Source organism: Melospiza melodia, chromosome 3 (assembly GCF_035770615.1).
Source record: "Melospiza melodia melodia isolate bMelMel2 chromosome 3, bMelMel2.pri, whole genome shotgun sequence".
NCBI lineage: Eukaryota > Metazoa > Chordata > Aves > Passeriformes > Passerellidae > Melospiza > Melospiza melodia.
Window position 1 is genome coordinate 28,373,900 of NC_086196.1, and position 19,635 is coordinate 28,393,534.

Genomic DNA, 19,635 nt, shown 5'->3' on the forward strand with positions numbered 1-19,635 from the left:
ATGAGAAGGTTACACAAACCCTTGCAACAGCCACATCCGGCAGCAGCATGACATCAAAAGTCATGGGACATCTTCATCCAAATTTATTTATTAATAAGGTAACAACATATTCCAAATTATTACAAGCCTTTACTAATCTTTCCATTACTGTCTCAAGTTTGACTTGACATGTCAGATTTTTTGCAGTAAATGTCAGTGTTCAGGTGCAGAATTAAAATAAAAGCTTAGAGAATAGCAACAGGAAGTCACAGTTACCAACACCACAGAAAGGGATGAGCATGACATCTGCTGCAGGCTCCAGGGTCACTCCCAGTCAGGCGGCTCTAGGCTCATGTTGTAGCAAGTAACAGAGAAATTATGCAGCTTATGTACTTCAGTTACAAAGCAGCAAGCACAAAAGCATTTTAAGATTTCGTAACTGCACAGGAAGTGCCTAGATTTAGACTTTCTAGGCTCAAGTCCATCTCTGGCAATGGACAACAAGCAAAATATCTAATACAGTAAAAGATTTCAAGATTCAGAGCCCCAAATATTTTAAGAAACCCTTCAGTTGAAGCCTCAGTAAATGCAAACCTCCTCCTTTAGTTATTGTAACTTCAGTGCTTCTTTTTCTCCACGTTTTTTTTAAATCGCAATACTCAATTCCTCTAAAGGGCTTACAAGCTTTTACCACTCGGCCCCCTGCAAACTTCATGATTGTAGCTTAGCCAAGAAAGTGGCACACAAAACAGCAATAAATTACAGCACAGCTATGCTACTTAAACTACTTAAAAAACCAATAATACTACGTAGATGCACATTGTAAACAGGTGCCTTAAAAACATGCTTCTGATACCAGGGTATGCTCCCCAGGGTGCCTGTCCTGTGTGCAGTGGGGCACACTGGACTGGCTCCTCTGCAGCTCCAGGTGCAAGTTTTCCCCCTCACATCTGTGCTGAAGGTACCGCTGCCCTCGGCATGGGAAAAGTCAGGCTGGTAGTGTCCAAGTGCTGCAAGACATCCAGTGAACCCACAGCGCTCCTTTGAGTCTAACAACACTTACTCAAGGCTTACTTTGGAATCAAGGCAACAGGGATCATCAAAGGCAGACCCTCTTCACTTGTAAAGCCTGTAGCGCTGTTTAATTACCCTAATTAACACTTGCACTTCTTTTCCTACAACCATTTAATGCAATTGAGGGGAAGAAAACATACTTCCCAAAGCTCTCGATCTTACATCTTGTGCTCCCAAAGCACTCAAAGGAGGAGTAATCCTCTGAAAACTATCGTTACAGCAATTACCACTGAGCTGAGCTAGAAAAAGTCATTTACTGAAATGACAAGACATGATTCAAGGTAATCATGCAGGACAAAGCAGGGAATACTACCTGGACAGCACACACACATGTATTTACACCCGCACTACTAGCTGGAATACTGTTTGTTTCAGGGATGCGTGGTGCTAGCACAGCCTCCTCCAGAGCAGCACAGCTCAGTCAAAGTCGCGGTTGGTGAGAACCAGCGGAGCCACCAGAGTCCACACGTACAGCACGATGCCAATCCAGCTGGAAGAGATCTTCACCCACACCGACGGCCACTTGCTGGTCATTGTCTCGTAGGAAGAATCTGGGCTGTGAACCAAGGAAAAGACAAAGGATCATTTGCAATTTTTTTCAATATAACATACTTGTGTTCTAAGCTACCCTTCAACACTGTTTTCACAGGAGATCATTCTTAATTCACACACCAAAGGACCCTTCTCCCAGGCAGTTCACACCAGTCTGTACAAGAACACAACTTGTATGTAGGTGTCACAGGAGGTGGAAAAACAACCACAGCACAAAAAATACTCAGTATGAGAAGCTGCCAAAAAGCAGAAATAATTACAAGGAATCTCTAACAAATCTGCAGAAAGGCAGTAAATCGATAGCACTTCGAGACAAAGAGAATGTATTTTGCCTTGCCAAAGGACACCACTGTCGCAGTACGACACGAACAACACTCACACACTGATATGTCCAAGGCAAAAAAGAGTGCATTTCCCGACTTTGTTATTTACAGAATTCCAAAAGTGACCATGGATTGGAGGATGAAATTGCCACCTCTCCAACCATACTGGTCAAACCAACAGTCCATCAATTCTCTCCTCCTCCAGAAAGGAATGCAAAACAATCATTATTTACAAGAAACGCCATGACAAAAATGTAAACATCAGAAGGCTTAGAAGAACTTTAGAAGAACAGGGCAACACACCACCTAGAGAAATTGACCATCTTGATGTCATATTGGACCCAAGTAGGGCCACAAATCAATTTCACAGCAGGACTATCTATTAAGAGTTATTTCTGAAGGAAGTAGCTTTTAGTGTTGCTTTTTCAATACAAATTGTTCTATGCCATGTAACTACAGACCGTAAGCTGTATTTTTTAATTCTGATCTGATTTAGCTGTTAGCAACAGTTCACACACAGGAGGACTATTTTATTGTTAGGATTTTTTCCAAGGATCAGACAACATAATTTCCTTCCACCAAGCCCCATCAGAGAATGGCTGTGATTGGAAGAGACTACTGAAGGTTCTCAAGTCCAGCTCCACTGTTCCAGCGGGGACACCTAAATCCAGCTGCCTCAGACAGCTTTGGAGTGCCTCCAAAAATGGAAATTCCACAACTTCCCCTGGCAACCTGCACCAGTGCTCAGTCACCCTAGCAATGGAAAAATGTTTCCTGATGTTCAGAGGGAACCACATATGTCTCAGTTTGTGCCTTTTGCCTCTGGCTGTGTCACTGGGCACCACTGAGAAGTCCTGGCTCCATCCTCTTTGCACACCTCCTTCAGGTGTTTCTACACATTGGTGAGACACCCCTTGGGCCTTCTCTTCTCCAAGCTGACCAGTCCCAGCTCTCTCAGCTTCTCCTCATATCACATATGCTCTAGTCCCTTAATCATCTTTGTGGCCCTTGGCTGGACTCTCTCCAGTATATGCCCTTGTCTCTCTCATATTGGGAAGCCCCAGAACTGGAGGAGATGGGAAGAAACACCTTCCCCTTGACCTGTTGATATAACATGTCCTTTTTCTAGCTCTCTGTACTAGGCATGGGCCTAGTGTTTACTAATTTTTAATTGTTATATAATTTAAGACTTTATCCTGTTCACTTTAGCAGGATGCATTTCAGCAGTTCAGTGAATAACACGAATCATCCTAGAAAATATGGCAGGCACTTGTGAACAAGGTTGGCTACAGTTTTCAGATACACTTCCCTTGAGAAGGCTCACTCAAGACTGACATTCCAGAGCATGCAACTTGTGCCTCCTTTTCCAGCAAGAGACAGCCTCTTGTATGCTCATTATCAGCACAACATCTAATCAAAGATAAATACCTGTACCAGTTGGTAAGTGTCATCATGATATACAGTGATGCCAGGAAAAGCATGAAGTGGAAGAAGGAGTAACTGTAAGTAACTCCATCCCTCTCATTATCTATAGCTCGGTGAACATCATCCCCATCATCAAGGGAGCCATCACTCCTGGGCATTCCATCCTCTATCAGCGTTGACTCATCGCTGGTCAGCATCAGCTTGTTAACCTGGCTGTTGTTGGATGTCCGGATGCTGGATATGACAGGAAAGGACATGGTACAGATACCCAAATAAATACAATTTCATATCCAACAATAAGAAGTGATACAAATTAATGTATTTTTTTAAAGGAATCTTACCTTGAATAGAGAACACACAGCAGAAACAAAACCAGTCCTACAATCCCTTGCGCGTCCCACCACTGCACTACCTGACCTTGGGTTGGAATGGTGGTGCTGTTGTAACCAATGATGCTCAGCAGACTGGGGTTACAGCGCCTGTCTGTGAGGGAAACTGCATTAGAACTTACATAAAACAAAAACAGGACAAATATTTAATAGCACATATCCATGCTGAATGCACAGAAATAGAAAGGAACGTCGTGACTGTGACAGTCTTTAAGTGAAATTTGAATTTAATTTTAGCCTACTGAATCTCTCTAGAGCAGGGAAATGACAGTATATGGCATAAAAATCTGTCTTTGGGCAGATAAAAGGATTCTGAACTTATGTAAGATATGCATCAACTGCTTTACTATTCCATCTGACATAATTAGATGCAACAAAACAGAAATTTCTGTATAATAAGCTTCAGAAATTCTACTGCTAGAAAACAGGTTTGACAAACATATTCTATAGATGGGGTACCCAAGTCATCCCAGAAATGGAAAACAATGCCAGTAAGTCAGTTTTTTATTATGAGTGGTTCCCAACCCACAGCATCCACAGGTAACACTGATGAAGCAGCTGAAAGTAGTAGACAATCTTATTTTCCCATAATCATTGCCTGAATTAGATGACTCATGTATTCCATGACACAGAAGCACAGAAGACTGTCCACAGATAAGACAAAAGGGTGAGAGACCCAATTAAAACCACTAAAATCAATATCTGGTGATTTATTTTAATCATCATAATTTCTGCACTGGTAGAGAGATGAAACTCCTAGACTCCTCAGGGGAGTTGCACTGATCTGCAAAATCTAAGCTTTAGAATACTGCAGTTCTGCCAGTAAAGAGCAGAAATTGTATGCCATACAAGCAGGGGGAAAAGACACAATCTTTGCATGCTAATTGCAGGGGGGAAGAGCTCAGAGATGTGTGGGCAAGGCCATGTTGCTATTTTACACATCCCACATTGTTGCTGGGAGTGTGGCTCTGGGGGGAGGAAAAGGTGAGCACCTCCCAGAAGAAGTGGCACTCGGCTTCCCTCTCCCCCTCAAGGGAACTTGCCTGGACCAGCCAGGCAGACCCTGCCCTCCCTCCCTGCTGCCCATCCCTTCCTATCCCTCAGGAGAGTGGGCTCCTAGCAGTGCATGTAGCTGAGCCCTACCATATGCACATTCTGTTACCCTGCTCTAATGCTGCCCTGCAAGAAGTGGAAGCACAATTTATTTGGTTACCCAAAATGCTCTACATTGTTACTACACTTACCTGGCTCATTGGTCATGGCTGACCAAGTCAAATACATGGTGTAAATTGTGATCACCGAAGACTGCAGCAAACCAGATCTTGGCTGAGATTCCTAGACAAAGGAGTCACAGAACAGGGAAGTCAGGCAATCAAAAGTTGCAGGCACAATTATATTGTGATAATACAGGAGGTAACAGAATTAAAATTGTACCTGAATCCTTGGCAGAATTGACATTACAGAAGCACCAATGCACAGGAGCATATTAACACTAATGAATGTCTTGTTTTCAGAACAACCTTCTGGATGAGTGTAATAAACATAAAACAAGACAATAGCTACCAGAGACAGCAGATAGTTGACAGCTGTAGCTGACAGGAGAGCTGTGAAGAAACAAAACCACAGTTAAACTGGTTAATAACAGAGACTACTATGATTGGAATAAATACTGCATGATTATCAAGTATGGGATACAATATACAACAAGAATTCTGAGTACTGAAATGTAAAAGAAGTTCTCAAATAGCCTGTGAAGAAACAATACATTGGAATCCTGAGGCCATGCTTCATTCTCCAGTGCTCTAACAGCAACCAGGAAGAGCAAGGAGGATAAAGGAACACAGATAGCTGTACTGGACACACTTTGGCTAACAGCTTAAAAAAGAAACTGAAGAAATACTTCAGCTTCAGAGGCTAACACAAAATCTCATTTCCAAATTACATCTTAGAACAAACACTAAATAGAGAAGCAGCCACTGAATTAACACAGGCCATACTGTCTTCTGAAACACCTAAATTATAAGATCTGAAACACCTAAATTATAAGATCTGAAACACTTTATTAAAATAACATTTCTCCAGTGAGATGACTTTACTCTCCTTCACTACCTTGACCTTTCACTCAGCGTACACCTCCAAAGAATGATTAACTGGCAACCAGAAAAAACAATTGTTTGAGATGATTCCACTCAACATGATGCACTAGCAGGTTACTTTGTTTTTAATCACTAAGCACTGAAGAGCTAGCAAAAGTTACGACTAAAAAAAAAACAAAAAAAAACCCCAAAACAAACAAACAAACAACCCAAAACCAAAGAACCCCAACAAAAAAACCCCAAACTGACCCAAAAAACAAAACAAGAAAAACCCTAAAAGCTGCAGTTGCCACTTTTCTGATACCATGATGCACAAAAAGCTCCACCTGAACATGAGGAAGATCTTCTTTACTTTGTGTATGACTACACCCTGGAACAGATTGCCCAGAGAGGTTGTAGAGTCTCCCTCACTGGAGATATTCAAGAACCATCTGGACACAATCCTGTGCCATGTGTGCTCCAGGATGACCCTGCTTGAGCTGGGAGGCTGCATCAGATGAGCTGTTGTGCTCCCTTCCAGCCTCACCCATTCTGTGATTCTGTGAAACTCATGCCTTGCACTCAGGGAACAGATCTTATTACTCAGAGGCTGCTGCATCACTCCCTGCTTCCCCTTATTTAACCTGACAACAGAATGACATCAATGGAGCTGAACTACACATCTGAGAAAATGACACTCCTGCATGAAGCAGCCCTTTCTGCATTGGTAAAATTAACTATTCAGTAAGTAACTTATTTAACACAATGCACATTAAATTAAAGTTAAAACTTGACTGTAGTATAGTCCCTCCATACCTGCATACCAGCATCTTGAGTTTCCTTCCTCCATTTTTTCAACCCAAGATTCATTCCAAGAATGGGCAAAGTCAATAAGCAAGACCAGCTGAATAAGAATAAAGCAGAATGCTCCAGCCATACCTACATAGAACCACACTAGAAGAGAAGTAAAACAAAATCAGTTAAGAACCATAGGTTTACCCCCCATCGCAGTGTCCCTAAACACACAGAAGCACTACAGTTACACAGCTACAATTAAAACTGTATGACATCAGCATGCACTTACTTTATTTAAAACTAAGTATGATTGCACCATGATACAGAGGAAGACAACATTCCCTCACCAGTTGTAAATGGTCCCTCTGGGATGAAGAAAGCTCCAACACTAATCGCAAGCGCCGTCGCAAATTTAAAGAACCAGAATCTAAAGGGAAATAAAAGAAAATAAGGCAACTGTTAAGTCTGGTCTAATTCATATATAAAATACACATCTTTAAGAGTTTGTTATTTTTTTTTTTTAATTTGCTCATTCTTAACTTGCCTTACTTGAAGCAGGATAAAAATTTTATCTGCCCAAGATTTTTGCTCTCTAAAAAATTATGCGTAACCTGTGTTAGACTGACACAGAGTTTGACACATTTCCCAGATGTATCTTCTTACTTGCGAGTTCCAAATTAGGCCAATTGTGAGCTGCTTTTTTTCTTCCTAAGAATGTTTTCAACCAGAGCAGTGAGATTGTTGGTTTGTCTGCATATCAGAAAAATGGGTTAAAAAATCTCTTTGTACTTTTAATATCAAAGATCACAGTGATGCCTACAATGACATAAAATATTATGCTGGAGCTCCCTACCAGTCCTGGTTCACTTCCTACATGAGAAAAATATACAAACGTCTAGATTCTTCCCATCCAACTTCAGATTCTTTAGGCCTACTGAGCTGATGAGGATTTACCACAAAAACAAAAGCAAATCATTTATCCTGCACAGAAAAGACACAATCAAGTTCCAAGTCCCTGCTTCAGGGCAGTGTCATTGGAATTTTTCTTCCAGTAAAAGACATGAACTCACAGACCATCAAAAGAGATCAGATGTTTCCAGAAAGCATACATGGGAATATCCTTCACCAAAGATACAACAACTCACCCCAAACACTAACTGTATAAATATACCCTGCATAGAGAACTTCAAACTGTTATGCCAACAAAACTGTAAGGAGGTAAAGACTATTTTTTCTGATCCCAGTGACAGGCAGCTCCAAAAACAGGCATGATGCCATCTACATGCACTTCAAAACTGAATATAACACCACAAAGATATGTACCACACCCCCACAATGTCAACCACTTGTCAGTTTTTCAAGTTTTCTATCCCTTCCCATTTATTCCCATACTTTAGCAAGTTTAATCTCTCCTGCTGGCTGTTACAATCAAGTGATGGATACCAGAAGAACAAATTCCAGTTGTGTGGAGAGGAATTATGTGAGATGACAGGAGTGTAGAATACAGAACAAAATGGACTAACTCCCTGGGATAGAAGGTGAGTGGTGAGAGAGGTGACAAAATCCAGTCTGAAAGTTGAATTAAGTTGTAACATTTACAGTGCAATACAAACCCCACTAAAAGTAGTTTTAGAATCCCCTTTTTTAATCAATGTCATTCTCAATTATAGAAATAGAAATGGGTTCAAGTTTATATATACTTAATCTCTAATTCTAGACTTTTTTGATGGATCTTACTGCTCTACCCCATTCTACAACTGAAAACAACAGTCATCTGAAATAACACCTAAAGCTGCTGTGCATTCTGTACAAGCTAGCAATTATCTTGTGGATATATTTTATTTTTTTCTATTGTCATCATAAACCTGAGAAAGAAACCACTCTGACTACCATTAAAAAAGCAGAGAAGGTGAACATTGGCACCAGATTGTATTATTGAGCTTAACTTGCATGCAAGCATGAAAAAGTTAATACACCTATATGCAAAACCCTAATATTCTGAATATTTCAAATCACTGAAAAAAAGATTACATCTCAAAATATTACTGAACATACAGACAATTTCAAAAATTAAAAGCCATAATGCTTTTCATAAAGCTCACTGTAATGCATATTATTGAAGCAACGAGTTATTACAGAAGTATTGAAAGTAATGTTATTTAAATATTTTACCAGCAACAGTTAAATTTTTCCTTTTATCCTAGTGCTGATGTTAGATTGGCTAAGAAGAGCACACTGCTATGGGTTGCATAAACAGTACCTAAATTTGTATTGGAGAGCACAACTCCAAATAAGGTTATCAAGAAGATCCCAAACACTTTAGAAAAAATTTAGGTAAAAAACATTCCTCATGATGGGAAATCACCATGTGCCTTTTTCTGAAAAAGAACCAAAAAACAACAGAGCTCTGATACAGACTGTAGCTGAACCACTTTCTTTTTGCTTGCAACAAGCATGTTCTCCTGAACAAAGCAGGGTGGAGGGAAAGGCTGAACTGAGTTACTCTTGCTAACATACCTTAATATGTACTCTCTTTTTCTTTTCCAAAAAAACCCAAAAGTAAACAAAGCAATATTCTGCTCAGTCTTAATTATTTTCCCCTACAGAAATAATTTGAAGCTTTTTCTCTTTTTATGTTAGACACATTTAATCCTACTATACTGAATACAAAATAAAATTCTTGGCTTAGCTGTTCATAGCTTCTGTTAAATACAGTCACCTCTAAAAAGCAGTAGTCTAAGCAAACACTGTGACCACCAAGATTAGGCACCATAAATGGTTTTAAGCTTTTTAGCATCATGTCCTCTCACAAATATTTACATTTCCTTGGTTCAAGGAGCTTCATTACACATAGGCAGAACTTGGATGAAAACTACTGCTTGTGTCAATACACAAGCTGAAATTCCACTATATTCTTCCATCTGATAATCTTAACTAAAATGAAATACAAATGAAAATTCACTGGGAAGCTCAGAAACTAGACACATAACTCTTTTCGTTTTGCAGAGGGGCAACTGAGAAGATAGCAGAAAGAGAAAAGATGTGTTTTATACATCTATATCCATATATATGTGTAACTACTATAACCTTTAAAACAAAACTGTTCAGAAACGAAAAAAAGTTCTTACAAACTTCAAAGTTAAGAGGAACATAATTCAGATGAGGCTCCCAAGTATTTTTATTTCCTGAAAAACTCTCTGTGGAATGAAACAAAAATTAATCACTAACTCATGTCAGCACTCATTTCTGCATCTTACCCATTGTGCACCGCTGCTCTGGGGTCATTGCTGCTCTTCACTTTGATCATCAGCAAGGAGAAGAGCAGGAAGAACATGGCCATGCCAAAGCACACGCGGTACACAGCCTTGTAGCCAACCAGCACATCACAGTTCACGTGGCCCTGCACACCAGGAATACTTGTTCCCAACCCTCCGTCACAAAATCCAGGAATCTGTGATAAATACAAGACACATCAGTCATCATTAAAAGACTTCCTGTCAGTAAATGAATATTAATACATTTCCAATACTCAATTTATTAATATTGTAACATTATGTAACTATAAACACTGTTAGAAAATATGATATTGAAGGACTGCATCATTAGCTATAGTCCAACTAGAATATCAAACACATGCAAGGAAAAAAAAACCTGCATAGGCGGGATAAAATGAAATAAATCTTTCCACGAAATAGTTTGGGTTGGAGAAGACCTTTAAAGCTCACCTAGACTAACCCCTCTGCCATGGGCAAGGACATCTTCAATTACATCAAGTTGCTTGAGGACCCATCCCACCTGACCTTGAATGTTTCCATGAGTGGGACAGGGATTTTATTAACAGGTTTTTTATGTTATTAGCAATTTCAGAACTTCTCAAAGAAATGCAGTTTTCCCTTGCTGATCTGAATAAAGAGATAATTAAAGATCTGTGAACTTGTAAATTTGACTTGACAGTTACTATCAGGCTTATGACATAGCTAGGAGGAGGCAGCCTACTTACATCTCTTTAAAACAGACACAGCCTTTCCCAAGAAAAGTACCCTCACTATCAATTAGGTGTGTCTGTAATTTCCATATGAAACAGCTCAGAACATTCTCTCCAGTCGCTACCAGGACATGAGCAATATCTTTCAGAAGTCAAATCATACTCCAGAAGGCTGTAATTTTCTTTCCTAGGTAACTAACTTGGCTCTCACTGAAGCTCTAAAGTGGTAACTACACCAACCTACAATACACATTTACAGATGAACAATTTGGGGGAAAAACCATAAAAATCATGCCTAACCGAAGCTACTATCTACTGAAAAAAACTTAAGACTGTAAAACAGAACTGAAGTACATGCAACCCAAGTTCAGTGAACCTGTAAGCTCTACTGTAATTCACATTACCATTCTCCAGTTTTATATTGCACCTTTATATAGCTAATAAACTGTAAGATGCTACAAACACTTCCTAATTCCCTAGGTGGAAAACAGGCTACTATGATGAGTGAAAAATACTTTTGTTACACACTGCAGAATTTAAAATAGAATTTTAACTAGCACAGCATGACAAAACTAGAAGACATCTTAGAGTGTGGTTGTTTTTTTTTAATCACAACCACAATAAAAATCAATTAAGTGCCATAAATACAAGCATCTCAATAATACTTAATTTGAAAGTACACATACGTAAATTTTCTTGTTTGATACAAAATCTTTTCTGCTCTGGAGAAGAAGAGGCTTTACCTCAAAAGAGTGCTTTTCACCTATAGCGGGATCTTCCCACAACATCTCTGACTCACAAACAAATTAATGGTGACTGTGAAGCACAGCTGGTAGCAAAATGACATATTTCCAAATAAAACCCATGCTTTTCAAGATGTCAATTACTATTATTTGTAAGATTTGTTCTCCCAAAAATGCTAGCAATAAATAACCTGACCTTCTTCAGCTGCTCTTCCATGCCAGGTATGAGCATCACACAGGCAACGCTGACGCCCAGAAGTAAAAAGAAGGCATAAATCAGCCGAGTTATGGTGGAGTTGTTTCCGCTGGGGCAGCATCGGCACAGCAGGCACGGGGCACTTCCACACAAGCATGGTATCTGACAAAAAGACAGAACATGAATTATTCAAAAAGCTTTGGATTACTATATTACTAGATTTCCATATTTAATCAGGCTGTGCAGATCATCAGATATGATGGAAAATTACTCATCCTGTGCATCCCACCATCGGTGCAGACTAAGTCACTGTTACATGCCACCAAACAACAGCGCTTCCCAATGCGCCGCTGCACGGTGAAATTAGTGATTTCTAATACCTCTCAATAGTTGCAAGTAATCATTTAGCCATTCAGAAGAAATAAAGACTGGATTCAGGCTCATTTGTTCTCTTGAATTTTATTTCATTTCAGCCAAATGACATGCAAGGAATGCTTTTGTTAGCAACTACATCCTCCCTTCCACAGCTGCAGAGATTAAACAAACACACCACAGGAAAAAGATATGAGCACAACTGTTATGTAGGTACACTCTCAGCACCTGGCACAGTTGGGATAAAATCCTCACTGGGGTCATAAATATTTCCAAAACACAAAAAAACAGGTGATAGAGCCTAAATCTTAGGTTGCAAACTATTTCATATTAGCAGTTACTCACCGCATGATTCTGTTAGTCTGCAAAATTAACTTATGCAATGTAAAAGTTACAAACAGTAAGAACAGAGCAAATATGCAGAACATGTGCTATTGATACCAAATATCAACAGCAGAAGTTGATATTTGCTATCAATACTGTGTGATATTGATACCAATATCATGGTATCATGGGGAATGCTGTACAGTTGTAATACTACAAGGGGGGAAAACCAAACAGGACAAAATTTACCTGTATTTAATTCTCACATAGAAAATTGCAGGAAGAAAAAAAGGGAGCTATTTCACCAGGAGAGGGTTGGGAAGCAGGGAACAATTCTCTGCCACGTGCAGTGTGACAATTTGGGAAGTAAAAGAAAGGCAAGGTCCCACAAGCAAACATTAGCCAAAGGAGGAAAGGTACAGTCAAAATGTGTGATCACTGCCCTTCTCTGAAGTACAAGAAACCATGACACACTAAGATACAGAACAGAGTTAAAACCCAGCTTCTCCCCCAGCACACATACTGGGACAACTCCACCATGGGACAAAATCCACAGGTGTCCATCACTGCTTGAGACACACACTCACCTAAGGACAGGAGCAGTTAGAAGGCCACATGACCAGGACATTCCAGTCACCCAGTATGACAGGCATGTGTCAGAAGGAGTTCTCAGCAGTTTAATCATAAGACAACCAAAAATGCAAGCAGTCCGCTGCTACCGGAAGAGCCCCAGGGGTTGCCGGGAAAAGCAGACAGACTGCCACAACACTCCTGGGAAACCCTCCGGACACGGCCGATTAGCATTCCTACAGTTTCAACCAGACTCACACAAACTTCATCTTCTAAATAACTCCCCTGTATTCTTTTTGGCACGTGTTCCTTCTCAAGGAGCCAACAATCTTCACTCCACTACGCTACAGAATCATCTTTAAATTGGCAAACTTCACCATTACATGTGTCTGCTAAACCACTGAAACTAGGCAGATTCTCATTAAAAGTATTTCAGGATTTAATAGTTATTATTTACACTGAGAGCAACCAGTCCCTGCAACAACCTCCCCAAGGATATGGTAAGAGTCTCCACCACTGGAGGTGTTCAGGATGCAACTGGACAGAGTACCAGATCATCCCACTCAGGCCCTCTTCTTCATAAAAGATGGAGTAGGTGTCTCGGACTTTTGTGGTTGAGATGACTCTTGAGGTATTAGAAAGTCTTATTTTCTAGCCCCATGACTGAAGAAGAAGTCGAGATTCACTGGTTCTGCTTTCCAAGGTTGTTTATTTGATCTATTACATTCTTTCTCCGACCTGCTGAGATTTGTCTGGCAGGTTGGTTTGTGGCACACTGACTGACTTTGGGGTGGTGTTGACTTTTTATACTAAGAACTACGTGTACTTTATTTACAATAATTTTCCAATACCTTTTACTTATGTTAGGCAGTCTGTCTCTAAACCAATCAAAAAATGTCACCATCACAGCAGAAGATGAAGGACAAGAAGGAGGAGAGGAGATGCTCAGATTCTTTTATTTTGCTTCTTGAACCCCCCTTCTAAAATCTCAAAATTCTACTTTTTCACTCTGTGACAAATTAACTATCATTCTACTTAAACTCTTGTGGCTTGTAAATCTTCACACAAAGTCAGTAATTTTTTCTATGGACTAAAATCAAAGACACAGGTGTTTTTGACTCTGTGCCAAGGTCTCTGAGCTCCTTGCCAGGGTCTTGGATCACCCAGGGCAGCCAGAGGAATGTCCTGACATAGGTGGACCTTTGAGGCTGCTCTACAACTGCAAGCAACTACACTAGGTGCAGCTACACTTTGTAAGCAGGAAACGTATGGCAAATATTGTCTGCAAATGCATCAGAATTTTACAGTACTACTGTCTTACACTATTTCCTACACACACAAATAACCTTTCCAGTGAAAAATATCTCAGTTCTCTGTTCAAAAAATTACTTTCTTGAACTAATTCTGTCTGCATTAGTATTTCTAAACATACTTTTGAATAAAGGTTGAGTTTGGCAGAATAGAATATATGATTAGGCTCAACTGCTGCAGAAAACACGGGGACAGAAGCACTGGTTACAAAAACTCACTTCTGTAAGGCATCCCAGTGTTTGTTAGATACCTAAATAATTCAAGCAACTTGCTCCTTGCCGCAGTGGAAGCACAAGCATGAATGTTTCTACAGACAGGAGAGACTTGCAGTAGCTGGAATGAAGATGATTGTCTCCACCTCACTGGAGCAATGTGCCTCAAGAGAGGCTGTATACCTCACTGGAGTGTCTGAGCTCCAACACCAGCTTTTAAAATGTTTTGCCCCTACACAGCTCATGCATATCCAGCTCTGAACAAGAGACACCTGTTGATACATGACACTATTTATACAAGCTGGCTTCTTACACAAGGAATCACGTTACAGTCCAATTCTCTCTTTGGCAAAAGAGAATAAAACGCACACCATTCCAACAAAATAGCAGTATACTATCAGCAAAACTACCTGTTACAGACTTCACAAAGAACAGGAACCAAGGAACATTCAGCCCATGTAATTCAGCTTATCAGCAGAGGAGACAAGGTGAGTTTGTGCCACTTTCTTCCTAAATTTAAAGCACACCTCCCACAAAAATTTCAGCAAAAAAATAATACCAACAAAAACTACTCACCCTGACCTGCAAGATACTACCATGGAGATCAAAGCTCAACTCCCCAGTGTGACTCAGCTTAGTGACAGATGCAGACAAAAAGTTACTCCACAAGTACTTTTTCATTTGCTTCTGTAAGGAAGCTTAGACAAAAGTTACTCAGACACAGCTGAATAAAATCTATTGCCTTCCAGAAACTTTACTTACCTACCAACTCATATCCCTTTACATTTTTGAGGAAAAATAAGCAGCTCAATGGTGCTTACTAAGGCAAAATAAGAAAAGACAAACCCACACACCTATTCTGGGAGCAGCCAGCAGGGCTTACAAGTTAATTCATGCCTGCACAAAGAGTCATTTCATTCCCCAGGGCAGTGGAAATTGCATGAGGAACACGTAACAAGATGTATACTGAAGGAGAGAGAAGGAGACAGAAAACCCCACAAAATCATGAAAGGACAAATTTTACTGCCCTTGATGCACACAGAACAAGTTTTTAATATTAAACATAATCTTCCTACTGGCATAATGACTAAATGATTATATATTGAATTAATTATTTGCAAAAACACTAAACCCCTGATGGGCCTAGCCAGGGTTTAGCTACATTATCCCTACTCTTAAGCTTATAGACACTGAATTAATCAAGATCTTTGCCTCGACAGAGAATATTAAAAGAGCAAAACAGCAGCTCAGTTGTTTCAGAGAAGAGAACAATAGAGGCAAGACACAGCAGAGGGAAAACAGCGCTGCCTTATCAAGCCTGGCTGTCAGGAGCAGAAGACTTTTGCTCAGATGACTCTGCTCTTATGGCTTTGGCCTCAACCTCATCTCTGACAGGCTCCCCCTGCTCTTAAAAATGCTACCGTGAAGCACTGCCTGATCAGCACAGGGGAGCGCAGAGCAGTCACACACAGCAGCAGCACAGCACAAAAGCACAGAAGACACAAGCACGGCAGGAGGCTGAGCAGAGAGGCTCTGCACAGCACAACGCGCGGCCCTGCTGAGGAGCGGCAGCGACAGCAGCGTCCCCAGGGGCAGGGGAGCTTTGTGGCCCTGCAGACAAGCAGCAGTGACAGCAGTGTCCCCAGGGGCAGGGGAGCTTTGTGGCCCTGCGGAGGAGCGGCAGTGACAGCAGTGTCCCCAGGGGCAGGGGAGCTTTGTGGCCCTGCGGAGGGGCAGCAGTGACAGCAGCATCCCCAGGGGCAGGGGAGCTTTGTGGCCCTGCGGAGGGGCAGCAGTGACAGCAGCGTCCCCCTACAGGCAGGGGAGCTTTGCTGGCAGTGCCACAGCCCGCACCACACCAACCCCACTGCACCTGGTCCTGCGGCTCCCTCACCCTCACTGGGTGCTTCCTCCTCAGAGCCACAGACGGAGTTTGTACTGACATATTCCTAGAGAGCAGCGTGGACAGATTCCTCCTGCTCAGAACTGCTGTACAGGCTCCAAGGGCTGATTAGCTGTGGTTTTAAATGTGGAAAGAAAATGATCCCTTTAAAGCCATCAGGGGAAAGAGAAAAATAATACCAACAAAAACTACCCATCTTGATTTGTTTGAGCATTTCAAAGGAAGGGACAGGGGTTAACTACTCACAGTAAATCTGATTTAAGATTATGATCTCATGGAAATCATTTTATCTAACAGGCTGAATTTCTCTGCAGAAAAACAAACAATCAAGAACAAGTAGATAGGGGTTCTTCAAACACTACAAACACCAACCAGTTGTCAGAAAGCCTGTTTATGAACTTGAAAACACAGTATATATTAACTCAAGCATTTGAAATAAAGCCTATAGTTACAATGTCATGAAGTATTTAACAATAATTTAAAATAATACTGTTAACTATATCCAGTTAGTAATTCAAACCTAACTGGCTAAACCATTAGGTAGTATGCAAAATGTTAATGAGAGCAAAATGAGCCCTGACAGCAATTAGTAAAAAGGATATTATCAGTGTTCTAGTTGATTATTTACAGGCATATCAGCCTGGAAGTTAATTTATGCAGATTTTCTAATTCTATGATAATTTCATATAATTTGTACGTGAGATTAAGGGATTATGGATCATCTCTCTTAATTAAAGGTCACTCTGTACTAGAAGAGCCAAAACCCATACATTCAGATGTAGGAGCCTGGATAAATATGAGGTCTTGTTATATCACTAGAAGTGTGTGCATGAACGCTTTAATAATAGGTAATGTAATTTGATTCATGCATGGTACAATTATTTTTGGTATTAAAAATTCAGATTTTCACAATCCCACTGACATTCTTACTGCAAACATCTAAAAACTCACAAACCACTTGACTGTGTCAATATAGACAGGGACAAGACTTGGAAAGACATATCACTTATTGATATAAAAGCAGTGTCTCAGCTGAAGACTCTTTACCAACTTCTTCGCTTTCCTTCATCGTGCCAAGAGTCTTAATGCCATCTCAATCTACTGTTTCCCGTGAGCAAACATCACCTGAGTGACGTGGTGACACATTACCACGGATTACTGGAAAGGATGGCTCGGCGAGACAAAGACGCTACAAAGGGTGGAGCTGCTACAGACAAAGCCGTAAGAAAGAAGCATTAAATACAAATATTAGAATCGGGGAAACGTGCAGGTTTTGATTTTCCGGAAAGAAAGGCTGAGTTCAAAGCATTTGACCGGACTCTTTGGAGATTCGGGGAGGTGATTTCAGCGGACACCGCGGCACCTCCCGCACAGCAACGCGGATTGAGCGGCGCCCAGCAGCTCGGCAGGCCGGCCTGTCGGGGTTAAGGACGCAGCTCCCCACAGCGCCGGCCCAACGGCTCCGACGGATCCCTGCGGATCCCGGGAGCAGCCCGAGAGGGAACACGGCGGGGCCCGCCCCCTCCCGCGGCGGGGAGAGAGCCCTGCCCGGCGGAGCGGGGGCCGCGGCCACTGGGGCAGACCGAGCTCGGACGGGCCAGGCAGGGGCCGGGCAGGGGCCCGCAGCCTCCCCGTGCCGCAGGAGCAGGAGGGAAGGCAGCGCCGCAGCCGCCCTGGGTGACACAGCCGCGGGGAGGCGACGGGCGAGGCCCGGGTGCGGAGGGGGGGGAAGCGCCGGCTGCCGGCTCCGAGCCTGCGGCGGGCAGGGAAAGGCAGGGAGAGACCCCCGCGCCGCCCGCGTCCACCTTACCCAGCTCGCCATGGAGCAGAGGCCCAGGACGCTGCCCATGGTCCCCGGTGGGCTCGGGCTGGGGCTCCTCCAAGATGGAAGCGGCGGCCGCGGCTCCCGACGCCGTTGTTTACTGCTGCCAGCGGCGCTTCCGGCCGCTGACGGCGCGGGCACGTCACTGCCGGCCTGGCGCGGGAGCGCGCACGCAGGGATTCTGTGGGGCCGGGTGGTTCTTGGGGATCGGGGCTGTGCACGCCTCAGGCCTAATAATCACAGAATCACGAGGTTGGAAGAGACCTCTAAGATCATCAAGTCCAACCTATGCCCCTAGCACCTAGTGCCATGTCCAGTCTTTTTTTAAACAGATCCAGAGATGGTGCTCTACTACTTCTCGGGAAGAGCATTCCAGTACTTTATTCTCCTTTCGGTGAAAAATTTCTTCCTAACGTCCGACCTATACCTTCCCTGATGTAGCTTTGAGAGAGAGACTGTGTCCTCTTGTTCTGTCAGTGATCAGGAAAGGAGATCCAGTCAGGGCAACAGCAGCAGCCAGCATCCTTCAGTCAAGGGAGCTAAAGCCTAAAGCTTGTTAGTTGTCAGCTGTGGATGCAGCAAATCAAGGTGCAGAGAACTGGATTTAGTAAAGCAAATTGTTGTATGACGGTAAAACAGATAGCCAAGGACACCTAGGAGCTAACAAACTTTGAGGATGTAGTAAATTAAGGTGTTGATGCACGCCTATGGATACATTATTAACTTGGCAAAATATTTAATGTCCATGCGTTCTATAGCTGAACTATGTCCATTATAATACTAATAGTCACACAGGTCACAGAGACCCCTGGCCAGGTGCAGACCCTCACCCTCTGTGTGCACAGATGTTAGCTGGGGTTATGTAGACTGTAAGGAAATTACCAACTAATCACAGTAGATGAGCACAGCCCCAAAAAAGGGAAAAGGCCCACAAAAAAAGAAAATAGTTCTGGAAGAAAAAGTAGGGCCTGAAAATCTTTTAAAAAAAATCAATCAAGAACCAGAAAATTTAGGTTATATATTTAATAATACAAACATTATAATATATACTTATATTTATTAAAAATATTTAATAATAAGGGTATTATAATACCAAGGATACTGTCTCAGTACAACCCTTTCATTTGTAAAAAATCTTAAGATCAAAACTAGACACTTAAGAAGGATACATAAAGAAATTGGGTGTTAAAAATAAAATACTTGGAAGTATACATTGTTTTGCAATTTAAGAACATTTTTGTCTCTTACAATTTTCCCTTCTTACTAACATGCAGTCATTACACTACTACATGCTGGGCTCAGATTTGATTTATCTGTGGATGTTGCTAAATTTGTCACTTTTAATTGATTTTCAAGGCAATCCTATTTTCAAAATCAAACATGAAAAGGCTGAGAAAGAATTTTTGCAGGCTGAAGGTTGAAGGCTGCAATTGTCTAGTGAGAAAAAGTGTGAATAATTAATAAAATTATTATAGCTATTTGTTTGAAAGGTAAGTACACAGAATCAATGGACATTGAAAAAATTTGGAGTACCTTTAGTTCAGCCAGTAGATCCAGAACAGTAATTCTTAACGTTCAGTTTTGT

General features: G+C 41.6%; 1 protein-coding gene across 1 annotated transcript; it reads right to left on the bottom strand.

Moving 5' to 3' along the window:
• Positions 1 to 60: 60 nt before the first annotated feature.
• Positions 61 to 18,194, bottom strand: SERINC1 (serine incorporator 1). Its single transcript, XM_063151093.1, has 10 exons — positions 18,039 to 18,194; positions 11,537 to 11,698; positions 9,870 to 10,063; positions 6,960 to 7,039; positions 6,634 to 6,771; positions 5,177 to 5,346; positions 4,987 to 5,077; positions 3,695 to 3,836; positions 3,357 to 3,587; positions 61 to 1,609 (listed from the first exon to the last, which is right to left on the bottom strand). The coding sequence occupies exons 1-10, from the start codon at positions 18,075 to 18,077 to the stop codon at positions 1,471 to 1,473; spliced, it is 1,386 nt and encodes a 461-aa protein (XP_063007163.1). The 5' UTR covers positions 18,078 to 18,194; the 3' UTR covers positions 61 to 1,470.
• Positions 18,195 to 19,635: the final 1,441 nt, after the last annotated feature.